At 41.2% G+C, this 26,368-nt stretch overlaps 1 protein-coding gene across 6 annotated transcripts in view; it reads right to left on the minus strand.

Annotated features, from left to right (window-relative positions):
• enah (ENAH actin regulator) overlaps positions 1-26,368 on the minus strand; it is a 427,681-nt gene that overhangs the window by 42,203 nt on the left and 359,110 nt on the right. For 5 of the 6 annotated variants that reach the window (XM_072550524.1, XM_072550518.1, XM_072550527.1 and 2 more), the window contains 3 exons: positions 22,903-23,718; positions 11,699-12,027; positions 2,891-3,036 (listed from right to left, as the gene is read on the minus strand). In XM_072550524.1, coding sequence (XP_072406625.1) covers positions 2,891-3,036; positions 11,699-12,027; positions 22,903-23,718 — 1,291 coding nt within the window. The remainder of the gene's footprint in view (positions 1-2,890; positions 3,037-11,698; positions 12,028-22,902; positions 23,719-26,368) is intronic. The other variant, XM_072550548.1, reaches the window with a different exon arrangement.

The following is a 26,368-nucleotide window of genomic DNA, read 5'->3' on the forward strand; positions in this document are numbered from 1 at the left end:
TGGGCCTCCAGGCAAAGCACTGCTGCTGATTCCTGCTTTCTATTTATAATTAGAAATTTATAATTTTTATTACATGACATTACTCACATATTTGTTGTGTGTCACTGTATTAAACACTTTCTTGAAATCTATAACTACATCAGTCCTTTCTGTTACTTCTTTTGAAAAGGAATGACAGGAAGTTAATTAAACATGATTTATTCTCTAGATATTCCCATGCTGACTCTTCCTAATCAATCCACCCATCTCCATGCAAGTACTAATTCTATCCTGAATATCAGTTTCTAGAATCACTAATAAACTAACTGGTCTGCAGTTGCTGGGATTATCTTTACAATCTTTCTTGAACAAAGCCGTAGCAGAGCACTGGCTGTGTGGTCTCCTTCTGCTCCTACATTTTATAGTCTATTTCATGAGATGTGGTTGCTGCTGTCTGAGCCAGCAATTATTGCCCATTCCCTAAATGCCCTGAAAGAAATGGTGGAGCCACCTTCTTAGACCAGAGCTGTCTGTTTACTCTCAATCTGATAGTGACAGTGAAGGAGTGGCAATATTTTCCACATTTGGATGGTGAGTTGCTTGGAGAGGAACTTATTGGTAGTGGTGTTCCCATGTATCTCTGTTCTCATACTTATAGATGCTAGTGATTGTACATTTGGAAGGTGCTGTCTCAGAAGCCTTGCTGAATTTTTGCAGTGCATCTTGTTACTGGTATACATTGCTGCTACTGAGCATGTGTGGTGGTATGGATCGATGTTGGTGGCTATGATACCAATCAAGGAGGGTGCTTTGTCTTGAATGGCATCAAGGTTCTTGAATGCTGTTGGAGCTGCATTCATTCATTAGAGTTGGGAGCGTTCCATCACACTCCTGACTTGCGCCTTGTATATGGTGAACAAGGATTTGGCGAGTCAGGCGGCGAGTTATTCACTGTTGGATTCCTAAACTCTGACCTGCTCTTGTTGCCACAGTATTTACATTGCTAGTCCAATTCAGTTTCTGGTCAATAGTAAGTCCCAGAATATTGATAGTGGGGGATTCAACAATGGTAATGTCACTGAATGTCAAAGCAAATTGGTGAGATTCTCAGTTATAAAATGGTCATTGCCTGTTACTTGTGTGGCATAAATGTAACTTGCCACTCGTTAGTCCAAACCTGGATATTGTCCAGATCTCACTGCATTGGGCACAGACTGCTTTAATATCTAAGGAATCATGATTGGTGCTGAACATTGTCCAATCAGTGAACATTCCCACTTCTGATCTCATGATGGAGGACAAGTTATTGATGAAGTAGCAGATGATGATTAGGCCTAAGACACTACCCTAAGGAACTCCTACAGATGTGTCCTGAGAGGACCAATATCCAACAACCATAACAATCTCTAAAGCAAAATGCTGCGGAAACTGGAAATCTGAAACATACACAGAAAATGCTGGAGAAATGACCAATTTGAATTAAATACGACTCTTCTTTAAGAGTTTCTCTTTCAACAGACACTGCATGAGCTGTTGTTTCTCAGGCATTTCTATGTTTGAACCATAACCACCTTCTTTTCTGCCAGCTGTGACTCCAACCAGTGGACAGTATTCCTCAGATTCTCATTAAATCCTTGACGCCACAATTGCTCAAATACAGCGCTGATGCCAAGGCTAGTCACTCTCTCCTCACCTCTGGAATTCAGTTCTTTGTCCGTACTTAAACCAAGGCTGTAGTGAGTTCAGCAGATGAATGCTTCTTGCGGAACCAAAACTGTGTGTTTGTGAGCAAGATACTGCAAAGCAAGTGCAGATTGATAGGGTTTTCCATTACTGGATTTATGATTGAAAGCCAATTGATGAGGTGGTAATTTGCTGGGTTGGATTTGTATTGCTTTTAGTATTCAGGACATGTCTCGGCAATTTTCCACATTGTCAGGTAGATGCTAATATTGCACCTGCACTGGAATAGCTTGGACATGGATGCAGCATGTTCTGGAGTATAAGTCTATTGCTAGAATGTTGTAAGTGCTCATGGCATTTACATTATCCAATGCTTCCCACTGTTTCTTGACATCATTTGGAGTTAATCGAATCTGTGATGACTGGGACTTCTGAAGGAGGCCAAAATTAGTCCACTCAGCACTTCTCACTGAAGATGCTTGCCAATGTTTCAGCCTTATCTTTGGCAAAGATTTGCAAATGCACGATTTACTGGGCTACCGTACTATTGAGGCTGAGGACATTTGTGGAGCCTTTTCCTCCAGTGAATTGTTTAATTGTCCACCATAGTCACAACTGGATGTGGCAGGACTGCAGAACTTTAATCCATTGGTTTTGGAATTGCTCAGCTGTGTTGATCACTCACTCACTATGTGGTTTGGCAAACAAGTAGCCCTGATTTGTAGCTTCACAAGGTCACCGCTTCATTTTTAATTATTTGTACTTTGTTACTGAAGTGGGGCCAGTACCAAATCCTGTGGTACAACAGCTCCAACAACCATTACCTTAACATTTTGCTACTACCAATGCTGTTAATTTGTTTTAGAAACAAGCTTCACAACACTCCTTATAAAACAGCTTCGAAACACTCTAAATTTGTGGTGGTTGCTCTGAATTAGCTTATACTTTTCAATTGCTCACTAATTATCTCAATTTTGGAATTTAAAATTTGGGAGAATTGTTTTGTTGTCCAAAATTGGCAGCTAATTCAGCACCCAGTGACTGCCCTGATGTACAAATGAAAGTGGATCAATTCTTGATTTTGTAGGGAAAGGAAATACAGCTGGCACAAAGAATAATAGAGTCAAATCTGGTCCTAAATGATTGAAAGAAACTGAACTAAACATTTTTTGTGACTATTGTGCCCTTCATAATTCCCATACTACACATAATAATTTTCAAAACTCACCTCCTGGCCAGCAGGGCACTCATTTCTTCCATCAGACCAGTACCTCCTATAGAAATCGGAGCTCCATTACTCCGTGATGACTCAACTTTAGAAGAAGTGGACACTGACCCAATGCTGCCTGTTATAGAACTTGAACCTTCGTCAGTCTGGAAAAAAATTTTAAAAAGTGACCATTTTACTTAAAATCAGGAATCTAAATCACATTGTCACCAGCACGACCTATATAAGTTTGTTTTGTAACTATATCTTTCAATTTGTAAGATAGTTTCTAAATCTAGAATAAATGGAAGGTGTCTTTCAGGCAGAGAAAGTTATCATTAATATCAGGTTGTAAACAGTTAAATTGAGCCATGACCCTTTCTTTTGAAGATAAAAGACAGGGATGGTCAGAGAAAACTGTTTAATGTTTTTAACTGGAAACATGGAGATTGTGGAAGCTCAGGTTGCAGACATCTCTATAAACTCGAAACTATCAAAGAGAGAAGGGTGTGATCTATACCTAAATGCAAGAAGACAAAAAGATAGATGTTAGCCAGGCTTGCACCTCAAGCAGAAAAAATTACGACAATGTACTGGTAGGAAGCTTGAAGACCAAATTTGTGAAGTGGTCAAACAAAGCTGGAGGGTTTACCTGGTTGGAGCTAGGGAAAGAGGAAGGAAATACCAAGAAATTTATCATAATGAATGATGTATTCAAAAAGGAAACTAATAGCTATCAAATCGCAACAAAGTCAAGGGGAGGTAGTGGCAGAGTAGTCATGTCACTGATTAGTAATCCAAAATCCCAGACTACTGTCCACCATGGCAGATGGCGAAAGTTGCTTTCGGTCAAGAAAATTAGGATGAAAAGCTGCTATACTGGTGACCACGTAACTGCTGTGGATTGTTGTAAAAACCCATTTGGTTCATCAATGTCTTTTAGTGATGGTTGGACCATGTGACTCCAAATTCACATCAACGTGGTTTACTGCTAACCAACCTCTGACATGATCTAGCCAACCACTTAGTTGTACCAAACTGGTACAAAGCAAGAAAGAAACTAGAAGTATGAACTAGCATCAACATCAATGTTGGAAATGTTAATGGCAAGCACTTGCCTGTCAACTTTGCAAAGTCATTCTTACCAACATCTGGGCCTGTCCCAGACACCATAAACAACTTTTCTAATGCATCCTTGTCTACCAGAAGGACTGACCCACCAGAGATGGCAGCACAATGGTACACTGTCAGGAAAGAGTTATTCTAGGAGTCCTCAACATTGATTCTAGTCCCATGAAGTCTTATATCATCAGGTCAAATATGAGTAAACAAACCTCTTGCTGATTACCACCCAATGCATCTCCTCAGCTGATGAATCAATACTCCTCCATATTCAACATGGAGGAAGCGCTGAGGTTGGCAAGGGGCAGAATGTATTCAAGATGGGGAACTTAAACATCCACCACCAAGAGTATTTCGGTAGCGCCATTACTGACCAGTCGTGAAGGATGTAGCTACTATACTGGATTTGTAGCAGTTGGTCAGGGAACCAAAAGGAAAAACTGACTTGGCCTCATGCTCAAAAATCTACTTGTCACATATGCAGCCATGAGACATGACGATATCAGCAGAATTGCGAGTCAAGTCTGCACACTGAGGATATCTTCTATCATGCTGTGTGGTGCTACCCTTGTACTAGATGGGACAAACTTCGAACAGATCAAAAATGCAAAATGGACCATCCATGAGGCACTGTGGACCATGAAAAGCAGCAAAATTATGTTCAAACACAATCTGTAACCACAAGGCTCAGTATAATTCCACTCGCTACAATTGCAAGAATACAGGAGGTCAAATCTGGTTCAACAAAGAATGCAGGAAAGCAGGCATGTCTAAAAATGACATGTCAATCTGGTGAAACTATGAAATAGGACTATTTGTATACTGAACAATGAAAACAGCAATCAACAATATATGCAGTCTTGCTGCATCCAATTGTGGTGGACATTTAAACAACTAACAGGAGATGAAGGACACACAAATATTCCTATTGTCAATGCTTCAGGAACCCAGAACAGAGCAAAAGGCAAGGCTGAAGTATTTAAATCTATCCTAAGGCAGATTATACAAAGGAATAATCCATTCCAACTTCCTTCTGATCATAGATACACAGCTATCTAGAGCATCAGAGATACCAGTTGTCAGCCAATTTGACTTAGTTTACACGATATGAGGAAACAGCGAAAAACACTGGATACTGCAAAGGTTATGGGCCCAGGAATATTCTGGCATTAGTCCTGAAGGTTTATGTTCCAGTACTAACTGTACCCTTATCTACACTGTTCCTGTACAACTGCAACATTCACACTTTCCTGTCAATGTGAAAAAGTAAGACAAATCAACCTGGCCAACTGCCTATTATTCTCTTCTCAATCAGTTAAGTGATGGAAGAGGTCATTTATATAACTATCAAGCAGTAGTTACAAATGAATTAGCTGCTCAGTGATGTTTGGTTTGACTATCACCAAATCCACTTGGCTCCTGACCTCATGACAGACTTGGTCCAAACATGGACAAAAGCTTAGGGATCAGAGCTGGGGCCACAATTATTGACAATATATGGATTAGGAAAGTGAATATACTGTAGATGAGTTTGCAAATGACACAAAGACAGGTGGGAAAGCAAATGGTGAATATGAAACAAAGTGCCTGCAGAAGGAGATAGATAGGTTAAGCAAGTGGGCAAAAACTTGACAAATGGAATATAATGTGGAGAAATGCATGGCATTTTGGCAGAAAGAATAGAAGAACTGAATATTTAATTTAAAAAAGACTGCGGAAAGCTACAGAACAAAGGGGTTGGGGAGTTCTTATCCATGAATCACAAAAAGCTAGTTTAATAGGTAATAGGGAAGGTAAATGGAACAATGGCCTTTATTTTAAAGGGAATGGAGTCTAAAAGTAGGGATGTTTCCTAAAACTATACAAGGCAGACCACAGGTAGAATTCTGTGAACAGGCACCTTACCTAGGGATAAATAGAAATTTAGAAAATAATAGCAGGAACAGGTCCTTTGAGCCTGCTCTGTCATTCAGTATGATCATGGCTGATCATCCAACTCAGTACTTTGTTCCCAGTTTTCCCCCATCTACTCTGATCATTTTAGCCTTTATAGCTAACCTTAGACTGTGATCCCGGGTATTGGACTCTTTCTTCTTCTCACTGTGGTGCACAGAGGTCTGGTCCAGTGACAAACCCATGACCACAGAATCATCTAGAGACCCTTCAGCCCAATGAATCTGCACCAACAAAAACCACTCTAAAACTACATTAGTCCCACTTTCTCACACTTAGGCCATGGCCTTGAATGTTATGGCACTTTAAGTGCTCATCTGAATATTTTATAAAGGTTGTGCGATGTTCTTATAGGTGGAAAAAAACTTCCTTCAAATTCCCCTCAACCTCCTGTCTTTCACCTTAAAATTATGCTCCCTCATTGTTGACTCTTCAATAAAGGAAAACAGCTGCTTTCTATTCACCCTGTCCCTGCTCCTCGTAATTTTATATAGCTCCATCAGGTTGCCTTTCAGCCTGTTCTGTTTTAAAGAAAACAACCTAACCTTATCCAGCCTCATTTCAAAGCTGAAATGCTCCATCCCAGGCAACTTTCTGATGAATCTCTTCTGCACTCCCTCCTATGCAATCACATCCTTCTAATGGTGCAGTGATCAGAACTGCTCACAGTACTCTTGCTGTGGCCTAACCAAAGTTTTGTATAGTTCCAATATAACCTGTCTATTATAATGTGTACCACTTACATAGGAGGCAATTCAGATAAAGTTTTCTTGGCTGATACTAGCTATGGAGGGACTGTCTAATGATGAAAGGCTCAGTAGATTGGGCCTTTATATGTTGGAACATAACATGAGAGGCAACCTTATTGAAACACAGAAGATTCTTCAAGGACTTGACAGGGTAGATGCTGGAAGGTTGTTTCCCTTACAGGCAGAGTCCAGGACCATATCTCAGAATAAGGGATCACATATTTCTGTGCTGTACTTTTCTATATATAAGACAGAGGAAGAGATATTTCTTCTCTCAGAGGATAATGAACTTATGGAATCCTTTATCGCAGATGGCTGTTAAGGTTGGATTATTAAGTATATTCAAGGCTGAGACAGATTTTTAATCACTAAGGGAATGAATGGTTTTTGGGAAAGGGCTGGAATGTCAAAGTAAGAATGATCAGAACAGCTACGATTTCATTGAATGGGGGAGCAGACTTTTACGGACTATCAACTTCCACTGCTACGTCTTCTGTCTAGCCTCCAGAGGTGAAGTGACAGTGACTGCCGTAGACACCATGGCAGCATTTGAGCAATATAACATCACAAAACTGAAGTCAATAGGAACGGGGGGAAAATTCCTCACTGATTAGAATCATACCAAACACAAAGGAAGATAGTTGAGGTTCTTGGAGGTCAATCATCTGAGCCCTAGTACATTTCTGTAGAGTTCCTCATGGTAGTGTTAGGTCCAAACATCTTCAGCTGCTTCATCAACGACCATCTCTTCATCATAAGGTCAAAAGTAGGGATATTTGCTAATGATTACATAATGTTCAGCACCATTCTGAACTCCTTAGAAAGTGAAAGAGTCCCTGCCAAATGCAGCAAGACCTGGGCAACACCCTGGTTTAAAAGTCAAAAGTAACATTTGTGCCACACAAGTTCCAGGCAATGATCATCTCCAACAAGAGAGAATCTAACAGTGTTCCTTTGACATTACACTGAATCCACTATATTAACATCCTGGGAGTTACCACTGACTAGAAATTGAATGTGACCAGCCAGTTAAACACTGCAGCTACAAAATCAGGCCAGATTCTAGGTATTTTGTAGTGAATAACTTACTTCCTATTTCCCCATGGCTTGTTCACCACCTACAAGGTGTAAGTCATTGGTGTGATGGAATTCTCTCCATGTGCCTGGATTAATGCAGCATCTACAACATATGATTGGCACCTCATCCATCTCCTTCAACTCAACACTAACACACACTAGCAGCACCATTTACTAGATGCACTGCAGTACCTCACTGATTCTCTTCCCAAAGCATATTCCAAAAGCTTCCATTATCTCTACTATACAAAAAGACAATGGTTGCATTGAAATACCATAATCGGCAAGTGCCCCTTAAAGCCAAACACTATCCTGACTTGGAAATATAGTGTCTGTGAAGGAACAGTGATTTGTCAAAATCTTAGAACTTCCTCCTTCACAGCCGTGGGCAATTTTCCACAGTAGGGTGGATGCCAGTGTTGCAACTAGTTGAACAGCCCGGCTCAGGATGTGGCAGTTCTGGAGCACAAATCTTCAGACTATTGCTGGAATGTTGTTGGGGCCAATAGCCTTTGCAGTATTATTTGATATCACGTAGAGCCAATGAAATTGGTTGAAGACTGGCATCTGTGATGCTGGGGTCCACTGGAGGGGAGATCGAGATGGATCATCCACTTAGCAGTTCTAGCTGAAGATTGCTGCAAGTGTTTCAGCCTTATTTTTTGAAATGATGCATTGTGCTCTGCCATCATTGAGGATAGGGATATTTGTGGAGCTCTCTTCTTCTGTAAGTTGTTTAATCATCCACCACCACTGATGACTGGATTTGACAGAACTGCAGATCAGATTAATTGGTCATGGGAATGCTTAGCTCTGTTTATCACTTTATGTTTATGCAGGTAATAAGACCATAAGACAGTGGAGCAGAAATTAGGCCATTCAGCCCATTGAGTCTGCTCCACCATTCAATCATGGCTATGAGTTTCTCAACCTCATTCTCCTGCTTTCTCCCTATAACCTTTGATATTCAAAACCCTGTCTATCTCAGTCTTAAATATAGTCAATGATGTGGCCTCCACAGCCTTCTGTGGCAGTGAATTCCATAGGTTCACCACTCTCTGGCTGAAGACATTTCTCCTTATCTCCGTTCCAATAGGTCTTCCCTTTAAGACTGTGCCCTCAGGTCCTCGTCTCTCCACGAAATGGAAATATCTTCCCAACATCTACTCTGTCCAGGTCTTTTAATATTCTGTATGTTTCAATTAGATCGTCTCCATATCTTCTGAACTCCACTAAGTATAAACCCAGAGTCCTCAAATGTTCCTCATATGTTAAAATTTTCATTCCTGGGACCATTCTTGTGAATCTCTTCTGAACACATTCCAGGGCCAGTACATCTTTCTTGAGATATGGGGCCCAACACTGCACACTACACTCCAAATGTGATCTGACCAGAGCCTTATAGTGCCTCAGAAGTACATTCCTGCTTTTATATTCAAAATGAATGTCATCATTGCATTTGCCTTCCTAACTACAGATTCAACCTGCAAGTGTACCTTGAGAGAATCCTGGACTAGAACTCACAAGTCTCTTTGTACTTCAGACGTCTGAATTTTCTTCCCATTTAGAAAATAGTCAATGTCTCTATTCTTCCCAACAAAGTGCAAGACTTTATACTTTCCCACGTTGTACTCCATCTGCCACTTCTTTGCCCACTCTCCTAACCTGTCCAAACCCTTCTGCAGCCTCCCCACCTCCTCAATGCTACCTGTCCCTTTACCCATCTTTGTATTGTCTGCAATCTTAGCCAGAATGTCCTCAGTTCCCTCATCTAGATCGTCAATGTATAAAGTGAAAAGTTGTGGTCTAAACACGGAGCCTTGTGGAACACCACACTGTCACTGGCTACTATCCTGAGAAGGACCCTTTTATATCCCCACTGTCTGCTTTCTGCCAGACAGCCAAGCTTCTATCCATGCTTGCAACATGCCTCTGACACCATGAGCCCTTATCTTACTCAGGTTGACACCTCACTTTTAAGTATGTCTGGTGTTAGTCCTGGCATGCCCTCCTACACAGAGTTAATCTCCTGATTTGTTGATACTATAGCAAATGATTTGCTACAAAATGCAGCTCACTGTCATCTACTCCAGAGCAATTAAGGATTAGCAATAAATGCTGATGCCTAGCCAGTGACCCCTATATCCCATGAATGAATTGAAAATACATTCTTGAAAGCTGGGAATCACTTGGTTTGGGTCCAAATGTCTACTTAAGAGACTGAGTAATGTGACAAAATTGGAGCTTTTCATTGTTACTGGAAATTGAAAAGGATACATTCTGATCTTTAAATTATGCTTTATCCACAAAAAGAAAAGCGTGCTCCGAGGACCTAACAATGTCAACACAGCAATGAAGAAGGCATTTAGCACACTTGCCTTCATCGGTCAGAGCACCGAGTACAGGAGTTGGGACATCATCTTACAGCTGTACGAGACATTGGTACGGCTACATTTGGAGTAATGTGTACAATTCTGGTTGCCCTGCTATAGGAAGGATGTTATTAAACTGGAAAGGGTGCAGAAAAGATTTACAAGGATGTTACCAAGATTGGATAGTTTGAGTTATAAGGAGACAGACTGGGACTTTTATCCCTGGAGCATAGGAGTCTGAGGGGTGACCTTGAAGAGGTTTATAAAATCGTGAGGGGGCACAGAGAAGGTGAAAAACCAAGGTCAAGAGGGCATAGATTTAAAGTGAGCGGTAAAAGATTTAAAAGGATCCTGAGGGGCAACTTTTTCCATAAAAAGAATGAGCTGCCAGAGGAAGTGGTGGAGGCGGGTATAATTACAACATTTAAAAGACATTTGGACAGGAAAGGTTTGGAGGGATATGGGCTGAACGCAGGAAAGTGGGACGGTTTAGTATAGGAAACCTGGTTAGCATGGACAAATTGGGCCAAAGGGCCTGTTTCTGGGCTGTATGACTCTATTACTGAGACACAAGATGTCAGTAGCCTCCTCTTACACTTTACTCCGGCTGTTAAAAACCAAGCTGTACAGACTTTCCTCAGCCAATAAGGTCACTGAATCAAAATTTTACCTTGTGCTCACCTCTCACTCGAAACCCTGAGAAAGATTGTCAGAGAAGATTATTTTAACATTACTTTTAAATTTTAAGATAAAATCTCCAAAAAATAAAAAGAAAGATTTCCAATCATATAGCACCTATCCTGACATTACGGTATACCAAAATGCCTTACTTCTAAGTACCTTATAAATTATGGTTACTGCTGTAATGAAGGAGGTATAGTAACGACTGTGCCACAAGCAAAGTGTTACAAATAGCAGAGAAATACATGATCAGACAGCTATTTTTACTTATTAAAACAAAATTATGTGAATGCTGGGGGTCTGAAATACAAATTGAATTGTGCTGGAGAAACTCAGCTGGTTTGGCAGCATCTGTGAAAACAGAATCAGAGTTAATATTTCACGTTTAGTATGATTCTTCTTTGAAACGGTTTCTCTGGGACATTGCCTTTTTAAATTTAAGTTTGTTAAGGTAATTAGTCATTTTTATTAACCAAGCTAATAGGAAGAGCTCCTCTGCTTGACTTCAAACAATCATGTATGATTTTTCACATCCCTAACTGTTAAGATGGGATCTTAGCTTTTCATCTTATCTGTAAAATGACATGCGTGATTGTGCAACAATCTCTCAGCACTGGACTGCAGTGTCAGGCATTTCTTCATTTGCTGAGCACTATCCAAACAAAATTATTGGACTCATCATCATCACGAAAGATCAGGATCGAAAAAATTAACTCTTCCATAAAAGTTATCTGACCTATAATGTATTTCCAGCATTTTCTACTTTTATTTCAGAGTTTCTGCATCTGCAGCATTTTGCACCACAGCAGAATATACTGTTTAGTACACGATGTGGATTTAGATTCGAAAATTAACCCTCTATGACTTGGACTTACCCGGCCCACTTTCCTGAGTTTTGCCCCAGCCAATGCAGCTGCTAATCCTGTCAATGGACGATCATCTTCAGCCAAGGATGATGAAAAACCTGAGGATGGAAGAGGTGGGGCAGGAGGTGGTGGTGGGGCAGGAGGTAAGGTCTGCCCAGGAAGGGGAGGTGGTGGTCCAGGTGGAGGAGGAGGTCCTGACACTGGCAGTGGAGGTGCCGGTGGTGGAACTGGAGGCGGTGGTGGTCCAGATGTTGGAAGCTGTGGTGGCCCAGGAGGAAGAGGGGGGGCAGGTGGAGGGGCTGGTGGTCCTTGTACACCATCGCTTGTCGGGGCAACACCTGTGTTGATAGAACAAGATTATCAGATCAAATATATCACACTTGATACAAAATTACTTTGTATTTGTATCTTCCTTGTGAAAGCAAATAAAAAAGAAACTATTATAACGTCATCTTTAAGAAATTAAGATCTTTCTCATTACACCAACTCAGTATTGTGCACACAGGAATTGGTCCCAATATTAAACTGGAATTTTTGTGAGGCTGTCCCCATATTCACCAAAGGATATCAGTTTCAAACAGGATCAGGCAAGGTGAGGACCCTGAAAACAGGTGGTCAACATCACCAAGAGGAACAGGTGAGGTGATGATGCGAGACAAGCAGTCAACATCACAGTGAGGAGTAGGCAAGATCAGGACTTCATGCTAAGATGTAAGGAAAGGTAAAATAAATTTTTTTAAAATAGAGAAAGTCAGCAGGTGTAGCAGCATCTGTGGAACACAATTATAACTAAATTGTTATAAAAGTCAACCAGACACAAATAAGACACACCCAGGGTAATAAAAATTGAAGAATAACATTTGATTTGTAACATTAATTGTTTCGTTCACCACAGATGCTACCAAACCTGCCAAGTTTCTCCAACATTTTCTGGTTAATATTTCAGGTTTCTAGCATCTGCAAGATTTGCTTTTATGTAAGATCCCTGGTATTTGTTGCTCTTTAAAGTAGAAGTAGTAAGCTTCGTGGGTTGTACATACATTGAAGTGGCCAAGAGTACTGAGGCAGAAAGGGAATGAATGACCACCAGATAGTGTAAAAGCACCAAGCAAGTGCAGCATGAGTGCCCTCTCTAATAGATTTTCTGTTTTGATACCACTAAGGGAGAGATGGCTTCTCAAGGGAGTGCAGTGAGAGCTGAGTCTGTAGCATCAGGAGTAATCAGCGCAAAGGATTAAGGGCAAGTGTCAGAGGCTGGGTGAGTGGCAGAGAGAAGATGAGGAGAAAACAACAGTGATTGGGCATTCTATCATAAGGGAAATAGGTAGGCATATCTTCAGCTGTGAACATGACACCAGCATGGCATGTCGCCTCTCTGGTGCCAAGGTCAAGGGTGTCACTGAACAGCTACAGGGCATTCTGAAGGCTGTGAACAGCCACAGGTTGGTACCAACAACATAGGTAAGATGACAGATGGAATATTGCTGCAGAATATAGGGACTTAGGAAATAAATTGAAAAGCAGGACTTAAGAGATAGTAACCTGAGGATTCCTCTCAACACCACGAGCCGGCGAGATTAGAAATAGAAGAATAGACCAAATTATTCTTTGGCTGCAGTGTAGAATATCGCAATTTAGATTCTTGAAGCAGTGGAATCAATTCTGGGGAGGCATTTGTACATACTGGTCAGACTGCACAACTGACAGCCTCAAAGAAGTGTTTGCCAGTACAGAGGAACCCCCATTATCTGAATTTTAATTATCTGAATTTTGGATTATCCGAAGGAGATCTCAAAGTCCCGATAGAAACGTTACATCAAAGAGGTGTTTCCAACATTGATCATGTCCTTTGTTTATAATGATTAAAAACAAACTCGGCTTACTGAAATGCTGCTGAAAACAGTCCTGGACATCGACGGGATTCAGGCACCATCTCCAAATGACTGACTGCCCGCCCTCTCTACCTCTCTCACCACACTTTCCCTGGAGTTCTACACAGGCGTGTATCCTGAACCCCCCTTCCCCAGATAATCTCTCCAACCTTGTCCTGTATAGGGCAAAGGTGGAACTTGTCAAAAAGTTGCAGTTAAAAGTTGTGTGTGTGTGTGCGCCAAGTGTGTACGTGCGCACAATTTGGAGACTCATCCCCAAAAGGCAGCAGCAGGAATGTGGGTGTGGGCAGACAGGGAGCAGGAGCAGGGTTGGATGAGAGATGGGGGGTTGTGAGCGGACAGAGGTGAGGGGTGGGGCTCACGCACAGTGTACTGCTGTCTAGACTCCTGAATGGGGAGCAGACTTAGCAAGTGCTCGCTGTGTGAATTCCATTGAACTGATTAGGTGGGGGGGTTGTCTTCAGCAATGCTGCAGGCCCCTTACACACAAGTGTCTGCTCAGAAACAAACACTTAGACAGAGAGAGCAAGGAAGATGGAGTGAGAAAAATGCAAAATTCAGAAAACTCCAAGCCCCAGAGGACAGGCATTGAATCAATTAACTGAATAATCAATTATTCAAATGAAATAGTGCCCGCCTATTTTGTTCAGATAACTGATGTTCCTCTGTATTGTGCAGCAGGGTTTAATTGAAAGGAGTTGGGAACCTGAATGGAGAAACAATGTGAGAAAAATAAAGGAATTAAAAGGTATTAAAGTCAAAAGCATAGCAGAACGCAAAATAAACAGGGGTTAGCAGTAAATTTAACAGTTTGGAAGAGGTAACAAGACAGGGAAGTACTCAGCAAGTGTCAGGACACTAGGAAGCTGACAGGGACTGAGGGATCTTGGGACTGCTTGTCACAGATCCCAGAAGGCAGCAGGACAGGTTAGTTTAGGTGGAATACTGTACACATGCCTTTATTAGTGTGTCCTAGATTACAAGAGCAGGGAGGTTATGTGGGAGCTATACAAAATTTTGGTTAGGCCACAGCTGGAGTACTGTGTGCAGTTCTGATTGCCACACTATAGGAAGGATATGATTGCATTGGAGTAGATGCAGAGGAGATTCATCAGGATATTTCACGGGATGGAGCATCTTAGCTATGAAGAGAGCCTGGATAAGCTCTGGTTGTTTTCTTTAGAGCTGAGAAGGCTGACAGGGGTTGTGATAAAGTTGTGTCACATTATGAGGGGCATAAACAGGGTGGATAGAAAGCAGATGCTTTCCTTTGTTGAAGGATCAACATCAAGGGAGCACAATTATAAGGAGAAAGGCAGGAGGTCTGGGGGTATTTGAGGAATTTGTTCCACCCAAAACATGGTGGGAATCTGGAATTCATTGCCTGGGAGGGTGGTTGAGACAAGGAACCTCTCAAGTTTTAAAAAGCACTTGGATGAGCACTTGAAATGTCAATAAAAGTGCTGGAAAGTGGGATTCGTGTAGATTTAGAATAATATAAGACCATAAGACATAGAAGCAGAAATTAAGCCATTCAGCCCAGAGTCGGCTCCATCATTCAATCATGGCTGATAAGCTTCTCAAACCAATTTCCTGCCTTTTCCCCGTAACTCTTGATTCCCTTGACAATCAAGAACCTATCTATCTCAGTATTAAATATACTCAATGACCTGGCTTCCACAGCCTTCTGTGGCAGTGAATTCCACAGATTCACTGGCTGAAGACATTTCTCCTTATCTCCATTCTAAAATGTCTTCCCTTTACTCTAAGGATGTGCCGTCAGGTCCTAGTCTCTCCCACCAATGGAAACATCTTCCCAACAACCATTCTGTCCAGGCCATTCAGTATTCTGTAAGTTTCAATTAGATTCCCTTCATCTTTCTAAACTCCATCAACTACAGACCCAGAGTCCTCAAATGTTTCTCACATGTTAAGCTTTTCATTCCTGGGACCATTCTCGTGAACCTCCTCTGAAAATGCTGCAGGGCCAGTACTGAAATAGTGGGCCCAAACCTGCGTACAATACTCCAAATGTAGTCTGACCAGAGCCCTATAGAGCCTCATAAGTTGGTATCTTATTGGTGCAGACTCAATGGGCTGAAGAGCCTCTTCTGTACTGTACGATTCAATAAGTCAAATAGTGCTAAAGTTTAAGAAAAATGTAAAACATCAATTACAGGTCTAAAGGTGTTAATCCAAATGCACAAGCATTTGCTATAATGCAGCCAAATTAACAGTGCAAATAGTCATATACAGATATGTTATGACTGTTAGTATGGAAACACAGTTGTTCACTGACCACGAATGGGAATTGAACATTCAAGTGTATTCAATATTTAATAGCTTTTCTGTAGTATTTTTAGTATTTGATCTTTAGGAAAGATAAAAAGAATGGAAAAGAAAATGGGTGCCATTGTTAATAAGAATAAATTCAGTGAGTGAAAAAGGATATTGTTGCAGAAAATCTAGATACGAACACAGTCTGGGTGGGGCTAAGAAGCAATAAAGAGTGGAAAATATTAGTTGTGTAGTCAATAGGCTGTCAAATAGTAACGGTGATGTACAGAATGGGATTAAACAGGAAATTACAGATGCAGGCAACAAGTGTGCTACAATAATCAATCATGAGTGATTTTAACCACACATCAGCTAGGCAAGCTGCATTTGCAATAATACAGAAACAGTTGAATTCCTGGATTGTATACAAGATGGACTTTTTACTGGTACACTGTGGAAGACAGGGACACAGTACACACATTTTAAACATTTTAAAAAAGGATTGAGGAAAGGATTTCTGCACTTTTAAAAACAAGTTATCTGACATTTATTATAAGTGCTGTTTACCCTACAGTTTGATCATGCAGTGGGGATAAGCAGGAGCCAAAGTATATAAAATGGAGATTCAGCTAGCAACAAGAACTGATTGACAATGAGTCAGCATTCACCAATGATAAAGGTGTTTGTCCTGGCAATGACTATGTGATTGGTTCCAGATAGCTGAACCACTTGAGAGTGTGAAAGTTTAGGCAGAAGCCAGTAGACATATGGAAAGGAATGATTTGTTCTCCTCTCTGCGCTACAAAATACACCTCAAGCCTAAAGAAAGCCAGTTTATTTTCTGTCATTAGTGTTATAAACCGAGACTTTCAATGAATACGTCAAAGGCATTCTTGCAAAACGAAATTTTTCAGCAAAATGCTCCCTTTTCAGCAACTTTAAAGGCAACGTGATAGCAATGGTGGACTTTAATGTTGATATAAACTGGACCAATTGCATTGGTATATGTAGCAGTTAAGTTTGGAGAATGCATTCATGACTAAATACTTGCAGGTTTCTCAAACTAACCCTTAAGCTTCCCCAACTATCACAGACCTTTCTCTCACTTGCTTCCAACCCCTTTCCTCTATATTGTAGGCCTCTCACCACTGCACAATCTATCCTCCTCCCACCACTGCAGGTCTGCCATGCCTGCACCCCTCCTCCACAATGTCACAGGTGTCTCACCCCGCCCCCCATACATTCTGCACCTCCAACTCTGCTTTCACAAATCTATCTCTCCTGAACCTGCTCTCGCAGGTCACTCCTCCTCTTCCCTAAATATGACCTCCTGCCTCCACAGTGGTCTATCACATACTCCTCCTAAATTCTCACTCTCATTCATTGTCAAGGACCAAAATAAAGTCACAACAAGAAAAATGTTTGGAAAGCACTGTCTTAAGTTTCTAAAAGATACAGCTGCATAGATAGGGGATGGCCTAGCTACAATTTTCCCAAATGCTATAGACTCTAGAACTGACCAGGAGACTTAGAACATAGAACAGTACAGCACAGAACAGGCCCTTCAGCCCACGATGTTGTGCCGACCACTGATCCTCATGTATGCACCCTCAAATTTCTGTGACCATATGCATGTCCAGGAGTCTCTTAAATGTCCCCAATGACCCTGCCTCCACAACCTCTGCTGGCAACGCATTCCATGCTCTCACAACTCTCTGTGTAAAGAACCCGCCTCTGACATCCCCTCTATACTTTCCTCCAACCAGCTTAAAACTATGACCCCTCTTGTTAGTCATTTCTGCCCTGGGAAATAGTCTCTGGCTATCGACTCTATCTATGCCTCTCATTATCTTGTATACCTCAATTAGGTCCCCTCTCCTCCTCCTCTTCTCCAATGAAAAAAGTCCGAGCTCAGTCAACCTCTCCTCATAAGATAAGCCCTCCAGTCCAGGCAGCATCCTGGTAAACCTCCTCTGAACCCTCTCCAAAGCATCCACATCTTTCTTATAATAGGGCAACCAGAACTGGACGCAGAATTCCAACTGCGGTCTAACCAAAGTTTTATAGAGCTGCAACAAGATCTCACGACTCTTAAACTCAATCCTCCTGTTAATGAAAGCCAAAACACCATATGCTTTCTTAACAACCCTGTCCACTTGGGCGGCCATTTTAAGGGATCTATGTACCTGCACCCCAAGATCCCTCTGTTCCTCCACACTGCCAAGAATCCTATCCTTAATCCTGTACTCAGCTTTCAAATTCGACCTTCCAAAATGCATCACCTCGCATTTATCCAGGTTGAACTCCATCTTCTACCTCTCAGCCCATCTCTGCATCCTGTCAATGTCCCGCTGCAGCCTACAACAGCCCTCTACACTGTCAACGACACCTCCAACCTTTGTGTCGTCTGCAAACTTGCTGACCCATCCTTCAATCCCCTCATCCAAGTCATTAATAAAAATTACAAACACTAGAGGCCCAAGGACAGAGCCCTGTGGAACACCACTCACCACTGACTTCCAGGCAGAATATTTTCCTTCTACTACCACTTGCTGTCTTCTGTTGGCCAGCCAATTCTGTATCCAGACAGTTATGTTCCCTTGAATCCCATTCCTCCTGATCTTCTGAATGAACCTACTATGGGGAACCTTATCAAATGCCTTGCTGAAGTCCATATACACCACATCAACTCATCAACTTTTCTAGTCACATCCTCAAAGAACTCGATAAGGTTTGTGAGGCATGACCTGCCCCTCACAAAGCCGTGTTGACTGCATTTAATCAAGCCATGCTCTTGCAGATGGTCATAAATCCTATCCTTCAGAATCCTTTCTAACATCTTGCAGACGAGAGATGTGAGACTTATTGGTCTGTAATTGCCAGGGATTTCCCTATTTCCTTTCTTGAAAAGAGGAATTACATTTACCTCTCTCCAGTCCTCAGGTATGACTCCAGTGGAGACCGAGGATAAAAAGATCTTCGCAAGTGGTGAAGCAATTGTATTTCTCGTTTCCCAAAGCAGCCAAGGACAAATCTGATCCGGGCCTGGCGACTTGTCAATCTTAATGTTTGACAAAATTTTCAGCACATCAGCTTCCTCTATCTCTATCCATTTCAGCATGCACACCTGCTCTTCAAAGGTTTCATTCACTTCCAGGTAGCAAATGTAACATTGCGATACAAAAGACTGGACAGAGTGCATGAGAGAGTCCAAGGGAGAGACAGAGGGACAGAGAGAGACACACAGAGATAGAGATAAATAGACAAAGAAAGAGAGAGACAGGGACAGAGAGAGAACATGTGCGAGCATAAGTGCGTGACAGAGAGGGAGGGCATGGAACAGAGCACACGTGCTCTGAGAGATACAAAGTGGGGTAGGGGGAGACAGAGGGAGAGAAAGAGAGACAGACAGAGAGAAAACTATTGACCTGATATCCATTAGCTTTGCTGTGTCTTTTGATATTGTAACAGACAGGACTGGTGTGGCATGTACAGAATTCTAAAGGTGTTTGATTATGTGGCTTTGCAGGAATCCTGAAGCTCAGGTATTTTTAAACAAATACTCTAGCATTATAGATATTATATTGGCAAGGTGAAAGTCATGGTGGAGGTTTCTTTGTCAGACAGGAAGATTGCATAATATGGGGGTTTACTACAGCTGGTACACGGACCTGCTTTGCTTTATACATACATCAGTGACCTAGACCAGATTTTGAACGCACAGTGTCACAAATTTGGAAATACACTGAACTGTGAAGAAGACAGTGATAAACTTCAAGAGTACCTGGATAGGCTAGTGAAAGGTGAAGACGCATTGATGAAATTTGACACAGAAATATAAAGTGAGACAGTGACGTGGTGGGGTTCTTGTGTTGTATATGAGAAAGTCTTGTAAATTAGATAACTGAGCGGATCATGTGTTTTCATGCTGCTTGCTGAAAGCCAAATGTTGGCTAGCTGATGAGAACAACTTCCTTGCTCATTGAGGAAGTGCCTTGGGATCTATTATAATCTTCTGAAAGGGCAGATGGGCTTCACTTTGTCCCACAGGGCTTGATTTGATTTGATTGATTTAGTGTCTTGTATACCTAAGTACAATGAAAAGTTTTGTTGAAAATCAGTAAAGGCAGAACGCAGTAAGCAAGCACATACAGATCATAGGATGAGAAAAAACTAGACAGAGGCATACAAGTTACACTGCACAGGGTGTGCGCTAGGCAAGATCAGCATTATTTGAAGAAGAGAGTCCATTCATCAGTCTAATAATGGCACAGAAGAAGCTGTTCATGAACCTGCTGGTGCGTGTGTTAAACCTTCTACATCTTCTGCTTGATGGAAGAGGTTTTGGAGAGCATTGCCAGGGTGTGATGGGTCTTGATGACAGCTTTTTCCACAGCAATGGGCCATATAAATGGTGTCCATGGGTAGAAGATTGGCTTCTGTGATGGTCTGGGTTGTGTACATCACCTTCTGTAGTTTCTTACAGTCCTGGGCAGAGCAGTTGCCATACCAGGCCGTTACGCACACAGACAATATGCTTTCAATGGTACATCTGTAAAGATTGGTGAGGAACCTTGTGTAACCAAATTTCCTGAGCTGCCTGAGGAAGAAGAGGCATTGTTGTGCCTTCTTGACCGTTGCATCTATGTGGGAAGTCCAGGACAGGTTGTCGGTTATCATCACTCCTAGGAACTTGATGTTTTCCACCCTCTCAATCTCAGCTCTGTTAATGTAGATGGAGGTGTGTTCTCCTCCTTTCTATCTAAAGTCAATGATCAGTTCATTAGTTTTGCTGACACTGAGAGGCTGTTCTCATTACACCGCATCATTAAGCCCTCTATCTCCTTCCCGTATTCTGACTTGTTGCTGTTTGATATCCCTACCATGGTAATGTCGTAAGCAAACTTACGAGGAACCTGTCTCTATACTGTCTCTGAAGCTTTCACATCTTTCCTCAGTTGCAGTGTAACATTCCAGTGTTTTTAAAAAGTTCTTCATAGCTTTCTTGCTTTTAAACTCTATGCCTCTATTTATGAAACCCAGGATTCTGCTTGCCTTGTTCATCATTTTTGCAACTTCCCTGGGTATCATCAATGATTTCTACTCATTTAAAAAAATATTTTCATGGGACGTGTACAACATTGGCAACACCAGCATTCATCCCTGCAGCACTTGAACCGCATTGTTTGTTCAGCCATTTTCAAGGGCACTTAAACATTAATAACAGTGCTGGGTGTCTCAAGTTATCAAACTGGGTAAGATCTTAAGATATACTCATTCAGCCCATTGTGTTTGCTCCACCCCATTCTCCTGCCTTCTCCCATAACCTCTGATCCCCCTACCAATCAAGAACCTATCTATCTTTGTCTTAAAAATACTCAGGGACTTGTCTTCCACAGTCATCTGTGGCAATGACTTCCACAGATTCACCACCCTCTGGCTAAAGAAATTCCTCTTCATTTCAGGTCTAAAACTTTACTCTTAGCTGTGCGTTCAGGTCCCAGTCTCTCCTAGTATGGAAACATCTTCTCCATGTCCACTCTATCCAGGCTTTCAATATTCTGTATGTTTCAATCAGATCCGCCCTCATCCTCTAATCTCCATTGAGTACAGACCTGAAGCTCAACCGCTCCTCTTATGGCAAGCCTTTCATCTCCAGGATCATTCTTGTCAACCTTCTCTGGACCCCTCCAACCCACATCCTTCCTTAGATATGGGGCCCAAAACTGCTTACAATATTCTGAATGTGGTCTGATCAGGGCCTTATGTAGCCTCAGAAGTACTGCTCTTGTATTCTGGCCTTCTCAAAATTAATGCCAACACTAAACCATGTGACTATAAGATATAGGTATAGAATTAGGCCATTTGGCCCATTGACTTTGCTCCATCATTGAATCATGGTTGATATTCTCCTGCCTTCTCACCCTGTAACTCTTGATCCCCTTACTAATCAAGGACCTATCAATCTCTGTCTTAAATACACTTAATGACTTGGTAGATGTATTTCCCTGAAGGAGCAGGTGTGATTTTTAGATTAATTAACATTTATTTCAACGTCACTATCACTGAGATGCACTTTTAGTTTCAGATTTTATTGTTTCGTTCAATTTTAATTCAAACCTGCATCACCAGAACATTAATCGAGACCTCAAGATTACTAAACCAGAGTCATCCAGACTACTTAACTGCCCAGGAAAATGCTTGGAGGCTTTGAAGAGTGCAGAATTGGTTACATTAATGAGGGGTACTAGAGTTCAGAAAGATCTGTGAACTGCATTGTTAAAATAGCTTTTGTTAATTCAGTATGACCTTCAACTTATCACACACAAGTTACATGAAAGAAATTTCTGCACATTACAAGATTTTTCATATATAGTATCAAAGGCAATCCCATTCAAAATCACAAAGCAATCATAACCATTATTCAGCAAGTCAATATAATATTTAATTCCTGTCTAAAGATTTTACTTAAATATTCACACGATACCACATGATTGGAGTACAGTTCTACAGTTTTGTCCCTTCTTTTCTCCTCCACTGCGAGAGGACAGGTGAGGTGGTGTCATGTTACCGTTCTTTACTTAGTAATTCTTACCATACTACTTGTAATTATGTCCTCAGAATAGCTACATGTACACACTTCAGCCATCAGAGGAAATAATTCCACCTCACTTCCACAGAGCTATCAAGACAACTTACATCACCTTTACAACATAGTGAAGACTTAGTACAGATTCCAAAATTTAATCCAGGATCTTTACCAGGGAGATATTGGTCAAGTAAAACTGCATAAAACTTATGTTGATACAATTTGTTTAGCTCACTTGTCTGCAAAAATACATGGATTTTTAAAACACTTTTCATGAACACCAGATGTCCCTAAATGGTTAACACCGCATCTTTCATGAAACATAAAAGAGCCACAAAGTTGTTGAGCAGCAAAATGGGAGCCAAATAGCTAATATTTGGGTTACACAGAACGAAACTGTTTTTTTTTGTTCATCACCCAGAACTGATAAGATTGTAGCAGAGAGAAAGCCTTACCCTGTAGAACTGTAGGTTCAGCCAGCTGAGGGGGTGCCTGGGTGATCGGCTCAGGAGCCGAGGAGTCTCCCAGCCAAAAGAAAGAGTTCTCAGCAGAGGCAGGCCGCTTAGGGGAGGTAGGGGTGACTGTAGAGGGAGGTAGTGGTACAGAAGGCTGAGACATAGGGACAGTGGTATTTGAGAATGCAGGAGTGGTGTAAGAAGATGCCATTGAGAGCGGCAGATGAGATGGAGGACGAGGAGGTGGAGGTGGAGGTGGCGGTGGTGGTGTAGCTTGAACAGGATTTGAGGCTTGTTGGTGTAGAATATCTGGTACGCTATTAATGCTAGTAGGTGATGGTGGCTTCTGGATTTGGATGGGAGTTGGAACAGGAAGAACTGGTCGAGGGCCTGTGGCTTTGGCAGGTGGACTGCTTATAACCACAGGTGGTGAAGGTGGAAGTGGGGAAAAATTAGTGGCAGACCAGACCACTGGTTTGGGCACTGAGGGAAGAGACGGAGGAGCACTGATGGGAGATGGTGGTCCAGGCGTTCTATGAACAGGACGGGGAACAGTTGCGTAATGGGGTAAGACTGGATGGAAGGCAGAACCAAGTGAAGTGGCAAAGCGAGATGCTGAGTGGCGTAAAGGTGGGGTTGGTGGGGTGGAATTAGATGAGGCTAGTGATGCATATTCTGAGACAGAATCAGACGAAGAGGGAGTGAATGATGAGACAGGGACAGCAGACACAGCTTTTGTGTAAGGTGGGGGAGGAATTGAAGGGGGTTGACAGCTACTATATTCAGGAGGTGGTGTGTTGTATTCAAAAGATGAGGCTGGAAATGAAATGAATGCAGCACAAAAAGGACACAAGAGGAGAGAGAAAGAAGAGAAAAAAATATGGCTAATATAGTAATAAAATCAGTTGTGAAAGAAAACCATGTTTTAAAAAGCTGCAGTTTGCCTCATAGGACTGTCTTGATAAATCAACAGAAATGCTGACTCACTACAATCTACATCAAAGCAGCCTTAACAAAGTGTGCAACAAATAAAGTAAAATCAATCTCTATGCACTGGAATCAAAATCTTGAATTCAATAGGGCACATATCTGGTGCCAGACATTCCTATTTCACAGCTGCAGAACAGCAAGTTTAATAAATTAAACTGGATCAAAATAATCCAGATTTCAACTGGTTAACTTTCACCCCCAGTAGTGGGAAGCTAACCCTTTCTCTACATATGCACAGCATTTTCTAAGTGCTTGCTCCTTCTGTTTTGGGCTTATCACAGGTAAAGCGCTGTAGATTTGACTGAATATTACAATTGGCATTTAAGTACAAAAACTTGGATCAAAGAGAGTCTGGATAAATTGATTCCTTCTGTGTTTCATATTTTATATTAGAAAACTGTATATAACTTGATTAGTGTTCATCCCTTCTTGTTAAAATAAAGAATGCTGTCTCTCCACATTCAATTCTTGGTCAATGCCAAATTAGTCGATCTCAGTGGAGAAAACACTGGTGGACAATAGTGGCCTTATGAAGGAAATTCATCAGGTTTCCGTTTCCTGATTAGTATTCAGAGATCCCATTTGGAAAATGCATACTTGAGTAGGCGTTTGGTGAGAAACGAGACCAGACGTTTGTCAACCTCCTTATCTGGGGCACAAACTCTGTGTTACAATTCTACGAATAATAGTTAGCTGAGTACCTCAGTCAAAATATCCAATCTTCATGCATAGGTAAAGTAATCATCATCAGGATCTTAACTAAGATTGATGTGGTCACAACAACATCCAGACACTCAAGCACTTTCCAGCAGGAGTCACTGAGTAGTAATGAGGAATGAAGCACTGGCTGAGTTTTTATTTCCACTTTCAGGTACACTCAGGTTGAATGTAGTATTCCTGCTGTGAGCAGCTGACCCAGCGGAAGTAAAGCAGGCACTTATTGGTCAGTTGAGCTATAAAATTAATTTTAGTCTTTAGAATTATTAACTTAGCAGAATTTTATATTTATTTTTTTTAATTCTAAGATTTCCCATTACTGATCTTGTATGAATGAGTGAGTTTTGGAATTGTTCACGGCAATTAACTTAGAGCTTCACGTTTAAAAGTAATAAATGAGCCCTCCACTCCACGGCTAGTCCTGCGAGGCAAGCTGTAGGTAAATGCACAATTCAGAAGATAAATCAATATTAGCCAAGGGTAACCGTCATCCATTCAGTGAGACAATGAATCAGCATCTTTCTAAACACAAAGCAAACTTTAACACAGCTACAGTATCCCTTCAAGGGTTCAATTTAAAGATGCATAAGCACAATCTGATACTATTATTCCTCAATTTTTACTGTTTTGAATTTCAAGCTCAAGAAAGTTGGCTGATGAACTTCCCAACCAGAAATGCTTAGAATTACAATAAATAGTTTGTCATTGTGCATGTGAAATTTATATTTTCTAAAAGTTTATAATTCTACTAAAAATCTTATCATTTTTCTCTCAACTCTGCATAAGCCTCCTTCCTTAGTTGACCAAACTTTATTTCTGCATCATGAAATATACCAAGAATGACTGAAAATCACATATAGTACAAGTTATTTGATTGTTACCTGCACTGACAAATAATGATCCCAAACAATTTCCTTAGTCTTTTTAAAATTTTTTAGAAGCTGTGTTTTGCAGCTCTTTGAGTTTTAGAATCCTGGAGGTCTGCAGCACGAAAGGAGGCCCTTCAGAAACAGTCAAAAACAACTATCTAACTATTCTAATCCCATAGTTTTATATCTTGGCATAACAAATGTTGAACCTTCATAAACTGAAAAGAACTTGTTAAACTCTCTATGAAGATTAGCCTATTTTAGAACACAATTGGATCTGAACAAACTTCACAAAACAGAGATATGAATCACTCTGGCAGTGAAAGTGCAAAATTGCAACCAGTGGAATACAATATCATGGATGATATCCACACAACACAAAGCAGATTCAAATTCAGATGGACAATGCATCGCCCTAATGAGATATGGGCAAGATTTTGTATTGCAATTGAGATAAGGCTATTTGTACTCATTGTTATTATGGAATAAATCTGATAATGACTTCCAAAGTTTACATTTGATAAATTAAATGTGTGAATCTGGAATTACCTCGCTCATCCAAAAGTTGTGATATAATATTACAGAGCAGAGTCAATTTAGCTAGAACAAGGGAATAAAGATGGTGCAAATCTATGACACAGAGCTGGGTGACAGGGTGAAATGTAACGAGGGTGTTATGAGAATATGGGGGATTTGGACAGGCTAGGTGAGTGGACTGATGCAAGGCAGGGGTAGTTTAATGTGGATAAATGTGTGGTTATCCACTTTGGTGGCAAGAACAGAAGGGCAGATTAAATGCAGTCAAGTTAGGTAAAGGGGAAGTACAACGAGATCTAGGTGTTCTTGTACATCAGTCAATAAAAGCAAGCATGCAGGTACAGCAGGTAGTG

This window comes from Chiloscyllium punctatum, chromosome 3, assembly GCF_047496795.1.
Source record: "Chiloscyllium punctatum isolate Juve2018m chromosome 3, sChiPun1.3, whole genome shotgun sequence".
In the NCBI taxonomy this organism is placed as follows: Eukaryota; Metazoa; Chordata; class Chondrichthyes; order Orectolobiformes; family Hemiscylliidae; genus Chiloscyllium; species Chiloscyllium punctatum.